Source organism: Eptatretus burgeri, chromosome 5, assembly GCF_056783735.1.
Source record: "Eptatretus burgeri isolate ZD-2024b chromosome 5, Ebu_testis_v1, whole genome shotgun sequence".
In the NCBI taxonomy this organism is placed as follows: domain Eukaryota; kingdom Metazoa; phylum Chordata; class Myxini; order Myxiniformes; family Myxinidae; genus Eptatretus; species Eptatretus burgeri.
Window position 1 is genome coordinate 90612270 of NC_140965.1, and position 10621 is coordinate 90622890.

Genomic DNA, 10621 nt, shown 5'->3' on the forward strand with positions numbered 1-10621 from the left:
TGAACAATGGTTGCTAATCGACGTTAATGATCACATATAGTGTCTTTCAGGAAAAGTAGGCGAGCACACCACATGACACACACATTGATGTATCACACTGCCTGTGAAACCCCGGGATGACCGTTTAGAGCTGGGTCGAGATTCAAACCCAGGCTCGACAGCTTTGAGGCGAGTGTGTGTGTGTGTGTGTGTGTGTGTGTGTGTGTGTGTGTGTGTGTGTGTGTGTGTGTGTGTGTGTGTGTGTGTGTGTGTGTGTGTGTGTGTGTGTGTATATATATATATATATATATATATATATATATATATATATATATAATTAGAACATATATATACATATATATTTATATATATTTACATTCATACATATATATGCAGGGAGCTCATAAAGTCCTCGTTCAACTTTTGACATTGTAGAACTTTTAATATACCCATGATAGAAACAAGCTGTAAATGGCACATGAAAGGATAATTCATAAAGTTTTGTTCATGTTGTTGTTGCTGTTGTTTAATCCACAATTACTCTGAGTTTCTTGATAAGTTGTCATTTTCTGATGAGGCAACTTCTACATCAGTGGTAAAGTCAATCTCCACAATTACCGCAGTTGGTTCTGGAACTATGAGGAGTAAATCTTTCACATATCACCTTGTAGCAGAAAGACTGGGTTCCCTTCCATTATTCTTCGGATGTACGACGGTTCTAGAATGACCTGTTCCCAGACAAGTGGCTCGGTAGACGTCAACCAATTGCTTGGCCACCCCGTTCGCCTGAGCTGTTCCCATTGGACGACATTTTATGGGATTATGTAAAACTGTTGTTGACTGATGAAAAACACATTCTTTGAATAATAAATCTGAAATAAAATAAAAGCAAAGAGGTCCTTGGGTTTGAATCCTGGGCTGAGTCAGAATGTTTTCATACTCGCCCCACACAGGAATCAATTCCTGTTTATTAAATACTCGTGTGTGCCCGTACGTGCAAAAAAAAAAAACTTTCAAACCGCGTGCCAGAAACAACAACCACACAGGCCATTCCTTTGCTCTCACATGCCCGTACGTGCGTGGCCGTACGTGCAAAAAAAGAAGAATTGTGACGTCCATTGTGACATCATAGCACCGTGTCCTGTCATTGATTTGGTAAATAAATGGCCATAACTTGGGAACCACTTGTCCAATTAATATCAAACTTTGAAAAGGCACATACTCAGGGCCCCAGCAATACCTGGCAAGTTTCAATTAGATCAGACCAGTGGTTGTCGAGAAACAGCGGTCACAGACAGACACACAGAGATTACTGGAATTATAGATAGATAGATAGAGATAGGTAGATGTATATACATATACCTATACATATATATATATATATATATATATATATATATATATATATATATATATATATATATATATATATACATATACACACACACACACACACATATATACTGTATGCAGAATGGAAATTAATACAAAGGGTTAACAGTTGCTTGGTGACTACACTAAGTAGTCGTTGCACAATCCTGTATGACTTCTCACCTGAATATGAAGCCATTTGGCCAATCATTGCCATGGGGCACTCCCAGGTTATTTTTTGCTGCAGCTTTCCACCGACAAGGTCTATCGAAACGGCTTTCATTCGCAGCTTGATGAGTACTGCTCTCCTCTCGAGGCCGGCTCCCTTGTTTCACATCTTGATCAGCTCGACGCCATGGAAACCAAGGCTTTCAAGATCATTGGAATCTCTCGTAAAGAAGTTGAGTCTATGGGCCTATCACTTCACCAATACAGTCAGGTCGATGTCTCCATGTCTTGTACCACCCCCTCTCTTTGTTCTTTCACCCTCTACTCTTTCCTTACTTTGTCCCTCCAGGTTTCTGCAGGGCTCACATGGTCCACCATCAACTGTCTTCTGGTGAAACTATCAAAATCCAGGATCACTGCTCACCTTCACTCATTTGTTCCTCTATTTTCCCCACCTGTGGAATCAACTTCCACATCCTCTTCAATCTCATTCTTCCTGCCAGCTCTTCAAGCCGGCATTTTCTACCCTCATTAACCCAATCGAAATCCCTCCGAATTTTCCTGTTTTTCCTCCTTGGAGTTTCCTTCTCCATACATGTGTGTTTTGCATCCTGTTTTTGTCTGTTACATCCTGATCCATTCAGCTCTTCCACGAGCCTCGACTATGTATACAAAAAAACACCCTTTAAACATCAATTTTGAAATGAAAAAAAATAAATGGTGTTTGAAGCGACATGAGGTGTCGTTTCTAAGGCAGGTTGAATCACCTCTGTTCATCATTCATCAAGAAAATGATGTTACGTGTCAGTGAAGATGGACAAATGTTCTTGAGAATGCACCTGCAGATGATGGTCGGTGATATTAGAAAGTCAATAAAAAGGCAAAAACAGTATGGAGGAATGTGATCGGAAATTCAATCGATAGTTACAAGGCATGTTACACTGGTTTTCCATCCATTCGTGTGGACCCTGATCCTCCATCCCAAGGTTTCTGCCTCTGTCGCCCTCTGGTGCTCAATTCCATTCTCATTCATAACCCTCTGAATGCACTCACAAAGTGTCTTCCAATGATTATTATCATCATCATCATCATCATCATCTCATGTATTGGTCCATCTCTTATCACTATATAACATATTAAAAGCTTCCTTTCAATCCCTTCCAACCCCCCTCCCATCCCCCTCCACCGACTGCCCCCCCCCCATGTCCCCTTCCGCATTAAAAAATCAATGTGGACAAATCACCCTATGGGGACATCACAACTGAATTCATCACAAATTAACAATAAGTACAAAGTCAGGTGGACACAGGTGATGAATAAGTGACATGATCCGTACCTTCCTCCGTGGGAACGTAGATGTTGAGATAAAGGCAGTCCTCGTTCTGGTCCTGCAGGTAGGGAGCCACAGCGTCCATGTTCGCGGAAAACCACACAGGTAACATTGGCTCAGAGAGTGCAGATCGCACGCCCTGAGGGCACACGGGTGCGAATGCGCTCGCATTCCGGACCCCCGGCCATGGTCTCATGGGCTCAGGGGAGGCAAACCTGTGCTCTCCCAAGGGCGGCGCAGCATAAGGAACTCCCAGGTACTGGTCCACGGGTGCCAGGATCTCGTTGTTGAGCACGATACGCACTCCTCGCAGTTTTCCATAGTTGGTCGTCACCGTCGGGTAGATGTTCTGACCGTGAGCTGCGCACAGCACCAGGTACTCCGCCAGTATGCAGCATGCTGCACGGCCACATCGCGAGCCCATGCCGAGCAAACGCCTGGTCCTGATCACCCGCACCCCCCCCCCCAGAAGCTCCTACCGGGGGGGGCCCACACGCCGCCTTGCAGACCAAATGATCACAGATGCGCTTCACCACCTGAGCTTGGTATCTCCTCGATATCGCATATTACTCTTGCAGATGAAGTCACGTGCAAAATTGCACACTTTTTCAGACTGATGTCAGAACTCACTTTTTCTGCTGTCACCCTAAACTCTCAAACAATTACCCCCCTCCCCCAACCCACCCCACCCTCCCCAGGCAAAAATTCCAAGTGCGCCCTTTGCAACCTCCCCTCCCTCCCACCCCCCTCACCCACTCACCTACACTTGTCCTCGACCTCACACTCTGCCCCTCCCCCCCCCACGAAGGGGGGAATTTCCAACGTTCCTAAGAATTTCTTCTCTCCAAGTCGTGGGTGAAAAAGGACAGCCCAAGATGCGCAGTTGTCCTCCTTGACACATTCACACCTTTGCGCGTCACCCGGAGCCAGCCCGTGCAGAATATACGAACATCCCACGCCAGCTGCTCCTTGTCCGACTCAGAACAAAGTCGAGCAGTCTGCGAGGGCAGCGGGTCGAGCGAGACCCTGGAGTGCCATTGACCTGCTCCCCGCACCCAAGTCCATCGGTTTTGTGTTATCGAGACACGCTTCCTCCAGCTGATCCTCGGTTCGTACCATTGGAATCTGGCAACTGCAGTGGGCGCTCCGCGACGGAGGCGGACGGTCTCCGCTGGAGGAGGGGATCGGAGAAGGATGAGGGGAGGGAGAGACGAACAGGAGCGTCTCCGTTCGTTGTGCCTGCGGGGCAAGAATGCGCTCTAAACAGTCAGAGCACCATCAAGTGGTGGCTCCGAGGAATCTGTTCGTCGGCGACCCGTGACCATTACAAACGTCATTGAAGACAACCGCAACGAAGCATGAAGAAAAAGCTACCCTTTTAGATTTCCTTGGGCATCAACAGTGGGATGGCCACATGAACAATGGAATTGGATGATGATCAACAATGGGGTGGCCACGTGAACTAAAATACTCACCGAGGAGGACTGCGTCCTCCACAATGAAACATTTCATGCTGGCCACCGCTCATCATGTGACACATACATAGCACTCTTGATATAAAACAACTCAAAGGTTATTGAAAGTCTTGTTTTGAAATTCAGACATCACAATTGGCAAAAGCATTGTCATTAACCCAAAGAAAACCTTCACCATTACGTCATCACACATACCTGATTGGCCAAGTTTTGTTTCCTGGAGACGACGCCACAAAGGAAGGCAGGAAAAGCTCGATCTGATTGATGACTCAGTCGAACAAATTAAAAGGCTGCACTGGTGGGAAGTGTTGTTGCGCAGATTTTTTAAATGATGAAGACAACGAACATGATCATTTTCCCCCAAACATCAGATTGGCTGGTAATATGGCAGTGTTCCACAAGATGATGTCGATTCCATGGAATTGTAAATGACATCCGCTGACATTCTGTACTCCTTCACATGAATGGCTGAGCATACTTACATAAATGAGGAATTTGATAGGAGATGTGTTTGCTTCCTGACATGACCCATATATTACAGATCACCAAATGGTGCTGTGTGATGAGGTCATGCCTGTGAAGTCCTGGTCACGTTCCTCTAACCAGTCCTTTATCTCACTGTCCTGATGGATGGTGGCATTGCAATCCAAAAATATCTAGTCATTACCCTGGATGCATGAGCAGCCTGAAGGCGTGAATCTGATCTGCCACGATCCTTATATCCTCTCTGGATATCACCCTGCCTTGCAATGGGATGAGAGGTCATAATAAGCAGGCGAAGGAACCACGCCCCAGTTCATTTTAATAATCCGCCTAAACCTTTATTATGATGTCTTTGGGTCCAACGAGGGTTCCACCAAACAGGAATCGTCCATCTGTTTCAAAGAGAACGAAATGGGTTTTATCGGACCACACGACTTTCTTCCAATTGCTCCGAGTCCAGTCACAGAGTTCATAACATCGTGGTATGGAATTGTGAAGGGTATGTGCCCACCATATACCCATTTGATATGGTATACATTTGAGCACTCCGATGAGTTATGGAACTCTTGCATGTTTATGACCTCCATTGCGTCAGTGACCCCTGTCAGTGATTGCTGTCTTTCTACTCAAAGTACCACTTGCTGTGCATGTTTTACTTCTCCATTTCTCTGTTGCTGGTAGAGCTGAGAGATTGAAAGTTTCCATCAAGCCACTTATGGAGGGATACCCAAATTGCATAGCTTCCCAGCGTGATGCCTTTTTAGTGTCCAGGGTGATGCACCATGGTGATCTCACAAGATCACAACAAGTAGCTACTATATGAAGATTAGCAGGTACCCGTGGAAATTATGTATAATGTAAAATGTGACCACCGCCCCCCCCCCCGCCCACTTCCCTTCCCCAAACCAACCCTACCCGAAGTCATCAACACATGGCCAACCCCAAGGCTTCAATCCGCTCCCCACCCCAAGTCTTCAAACCCCTTCCCCCAAATCTCTGTCCAATCTCTGCCCCCCTCCTACCACAGCTCTCTGTCCTCCCATCCCCCTTTCTTCTTCAAGTCCTCAACCCCCTTCCCAACACCAAGTCCTCAAAGCCCCCCACCATCTCAAGTCTTCAAACCCCTCCCTACCCAAAGTTCTCATTCCCTTCTCCCCATCTGAAGTCCTCAACCCCCTCACCCCAAGTACTCAACCCCACCACAAGCCCCATGCCTTAAATCCCCAACCCACTCCAATTCTTCAAACCCCCTCTCTCAACTCTCTGTCCCCTCTATGCCCCTCCCCCAATCCAACTTTCTGTTCTCCCCTCCCACTTTCTTATTCAAGTCCTCAACCACCCCCCACCAAACACCAAGTCCATAAACCCCCTCCCAACCCCAAGTACTCAACCCTCCCCCATCCAAACTCTTCAGCCTCCATCTCCAAACTCTCTGCCACCCCCCCCCCCCAAAAAAAAAATCTCTGTGCTCCCTTCCACCTTTCTTCCCATTTTCAACAAAGTTCCTCTTCCCATTTGTTCAGAACAATGTCAAAAGTAAAGAAAAAAACGTTTAATTTCCAATCTCGTGAGATAATGGACTGTCGCGATTCTTTAGTAAAATAGCGGTTAAGTAAGCTAAATGTATGGTCATCCGCAATGTAAAAAATAATATATAAACAGATCTCCTTGGACAAAGACCTCTATAACAAGAACAGCATGCGTAAGCTCTAGCGCGTGGTCTCGCCTCGCACGTTCATTCTGAACAAAAATACCATCGTTAACTGAACACGCTAATATTATGGCCGACTACTATTGTGGCCCATATACCCACATCATCTATGCACCCGATTGTGTCACATAGTTTCTTGCATGGGTTAGGGCCCTGTCACACCTTGACGTTTTAGCCAGTGCATGGCAACGTATCAAAATGTATGTAAAACGCTGGCGTACGCTGAACTATTGATGTTTTTTCAGTTTTGGGCGTATTCATAACGAGTTGGACGTATGCATAACGTATTAGTAACGTACACAGAACGTTTCGATAACTTATAGATAACTTATACCAACGAATGCTTAGCATGTTGTCGGCATTCACAACCTATGCCCAATGATAGTCTAACTTATGCATAGCGCGCGGCAGCGTATCGCCGACGATCACGTGGCGTAGCCTATTAATAGGCTGCCGCTCAACGATTTAAATCATAACCACACTAGAAATCGAAGTGTCAACATCACCGTCATGCCGAAGAAAAAAAAAACATGGAGTCTGGAACACTGACGGGTTCCTCCTGTGAAGCCCATTTTTATATACCAATTCCCCCTAAACGCTGCCAATACGCCATTATACGATAGCTGTAAGTTAGAAACACGTTCAGTAAGTTCTGTTGTCGTCCGGAAGACGTCAAATACGTCTGCATATGTCAATATGCGTTGGAGATACGTTACACATAGGTTCAAAGCACGTTACTCATAGGTTAGAAATAAGTTTCGGGTACGCTAAACATTACCTTGATGTGTTTTGACTTATGAGTAACTTACAACTAACGTGTGTCGACGTGTGTCAACAATCGCATAACGTGCCTACAACTTATGGCCAGCGTATGAGGAACTTGTGAGTCATACGCTGGCATACGACGAAAAATTTTGAGCATGCTTAAAATTTGTCGACTTGCTCGGCTTACTACGACGTATGCCAGCGTGCTTCAGCGTGATCTTAATGTATACAAAATTTACCCATAACGTATTCGACAAATCTTTCATACGTCGGCATACGCTGGCTAAATCGTCAAGCTGTGACAGGGCCTTTATGAACGTCATAAATGTAATTCTTCACTCAAATCGGGTCATATATCAGCGACAAGAAATTTCAGAATTTTCCGATAAGAATTTCAATTCAACCAATTATGACTGGAATACCACATCTTCGATGACATCATCGTTATCACCATCTATACCCCCATGGGGAGTTGACGATATATGCCAGGTTTGAATTTTTTTTCCTTGAGAGGTTTTGGGGAAAATGATACACAATTTTTTTTCTTTTAATCCAATATGGCTGCCATCCCATGTGACATATCTCAGACTTAGCAATAAAATATTCTCCATGGGAAGTCCCTCATATGTTTAAAGTTTTGCATCGATCACACAAGCAGTTGCAGAGAAAACCATTTTTAAAGCGAAAATATATCGACACGGACACACACACACACACACACACACACACACACACACACACACACACACACACACACACACACACACACACACACACACACACACACACACACACACACACACACACAGGGGCATTGCAATCGTCTCGCATCCCGTTCAGGGTGAGACTAACTAATGAAATGGGTTTTATCGTCCCTGGTCGAGTAGTTTAAGAGGAAGTCGTCAGATAGACAGAGAAACAAATAAACAAAGAAAGATGTGCATAGCACGATATTTGCAAAATCCAGATAAACAATATATGCTTCCAAGTTTTAATTGGTGAATCAATTCAGTGACCCAATATGCAAATTATTTTTACGAATCTGGAAACCATGTGCACTCAACATTCAGGTCCCAAAGTTAGTTATGCCAGTAAGTACATGTGTAGTCCTTTTGTTTAGTGGGAGGATTAAATGTGTGCGTTGTGACGTCTTTAGTAAGGTTTTACATCCAACGATCCATCCAAACCTCCCCATCATGCTCCATCACCACCCGCTGGCTGCTCGTGCCTTGATTTGCCGAGAGGGGGGGCCTCACGGTTCTGGTCCTCGGACCCCACAAATGATAGTTTTTGTATGGGTGGGCCTTTCAGGGCAGACGCTCTTGCTCTGTGCGAGTGAGGCCACGTGAAGAATATGGGGTCTCCGAACAGGGGCCACGACTCTGCCTGGTAGGGTGCGGCCCTAGGCCAATGAGGGACGGACAGCGAGATGATTCTCGCCAAGGCCCCTCCACATGTGGGAGGAGATATATATCCCCGAGCAGACTCGGTTGTCGTGGTCATTGGCGTTGGTGCTGGGAGATCTCGAGTATTTGAGTGGTTACAAGTTAGTTGACGGTGGTTGGGCTGGAGAGTGAGTCACCCAGCCTGTTCGTGGAGCCTTTATAGGTACCGTCCACGACCCTGATCTCCACCCTGGAGCTCCAATTGCTCCACGTGGCTGCCGCCACGAGCCACGAGTCCCACACGTGCGGCTGGGATCTTCGACGACCCACAGGGGCCCATCCAAACTCTGACCCCCAGCTCGTCTCTCTCATTGGCTGGAGGGTCCAATAAAAACTCCGGGGTTTCTTTTCTTTTTGTGTGTGTGACTGTGTGTGGGCCCGTCTATAAGTAGAATTGAGTAAGTGCTTTGAATCATTGTAAATTCTTGCTCTGCATATTCGCTTCAAGTCTTGCCTCCTTGTCTTTTATTGTAAATGAATTATTAGAAATGTTCCCAGCTCGTTTCCGTCCTTTCTTTATTTGGTCCAGCATGGTCCGGGTCTGAGTTCAGACGGGGTTTCATCCCCGATAATCCGTTAATCTGAGCCGGCACGGCTTTGGCAGTTTCCCCTCGGCTGCAACCGAGCCGGAGTTGGTAGTCGCTAGTTGGAACTCTACCGCAGTCGGTAGAGTGACCCGGTTCGAGAAAGACGTGCCGAGGGCGTTAATCCCCGGTAGCCAAGACTACGTGGTTATTTAGGTATACAGTGCTCCCTCGCTATATCGCGGTTCACTTTTCGCGGCTTCACTACATCACGGGTTTTCAAGTAGAAGTAGAAGAGTGGAAGTCACCTCCAGTAGAAGAGATTTAATGCTCTTCTTGGCTGTGCAGTACTACATTCATCTCATCATCGTCATCTTCATCGTCATCAGTACTGCACAGCTATCATCATCATCGTCATATCTTCATAGGTCAGTACCCATAATACGTTTTTTATATTTTATCGTACAATATAGTATTTTTAAAATTGTTTTTGGTCTTAGGCTTTGCAGTCCCATGAAGTCGCATTTCCGATGAAAATTTTTAATTTTTTTTTTTTTAAATAACTGATTAAATGTGTGTGAGGAAGGTTAATAAGAGTGTGTGGATGCTGTATCATGGTTTAAAATACGTTTAAAATGTGCTTAAATATATTTAAATAATTAAATTAATATGTGGTTTCTACTTCGCGGATTTTCACCTATCGCGGGTGGGTCTGGAACGCATTAACCGCGATAGGTGAGGGAGCACTCTATTGGGATCGAGACAATTAACCCTACGCCACGCGGTCAAGATATTGGCGTTTCACGGTCGATTAATCAACCCGCCGGCTTCTGAGTTATCCAGAGTGACGGCCTATAATTCCGGGGACACCAGTGGGAGATGGCGTAAACTTCCCCACCTCGCGGTCATTCTCGCCACCGACCCCCGGCCACAACATTATGTTCAAACTTGTAGAGTACCCAGTCTCCGGATGGGTGGAGATTGCGCATTACTTGCTGAAAATAGTATCGTCTGTGTGTTCTAAGAAGACAGATGTTTGTGTGGTGTGCTTCTAAGGGGTTCTAACGGGTCTAAAGGGTCGACGTCGTCTCAGCGGTCCAAAGGGTGAAAAGGTCCAAATGGTCAAAGGGTGTATATGGGCTCTTAAAAGGTTCAAAGGGTCTGAAAGGTCTAAAATGGTCGAAAGGGGTCTAAAATGTCGAAGCGGTCTAAAGGTCTAAAAAATATGTTCCAATAGTTCGTAATTAATCGACGTAATTAATAGGCGTGGTCATGGTCCAATCATAAGTAATTAATAGACGTCTTCAGAGTTCAACTCACGTTGAAACAGCATATCATGTAATTAATAGACATGCTCATGTGGGTCGAAC

At 45.6% G+C, this 10621-nt stretch overlaps 1 protein-coding gene across 2 annotated transcripts in view; it reads right to left on the reverse strand.

Annotated features, from left to right (window-relative positions):
• LOC147026933 (neuroligin-1-like) overlaps positions 1–3515 on the reverse strand; it is a 570224-nt gene extending 566709 nt beyond the window's left edge. For both annotated transcript variants that reach the window (XM_085882834.1, XM_085882833.1), the window contains exon 1: positions 2855–3515. In XM_085882834.1, the coding sequence (XP_085738960.1) occupies positions 2855–3272 (418 nt within the window). In that variant the 5' untranslated portion in view covers positions 3273–3515. The remainder of the gene's footprint in view (positions 1–2854) is intronic.
• Positions 3516–10621: the final 7106 nt, after the last annotated feature.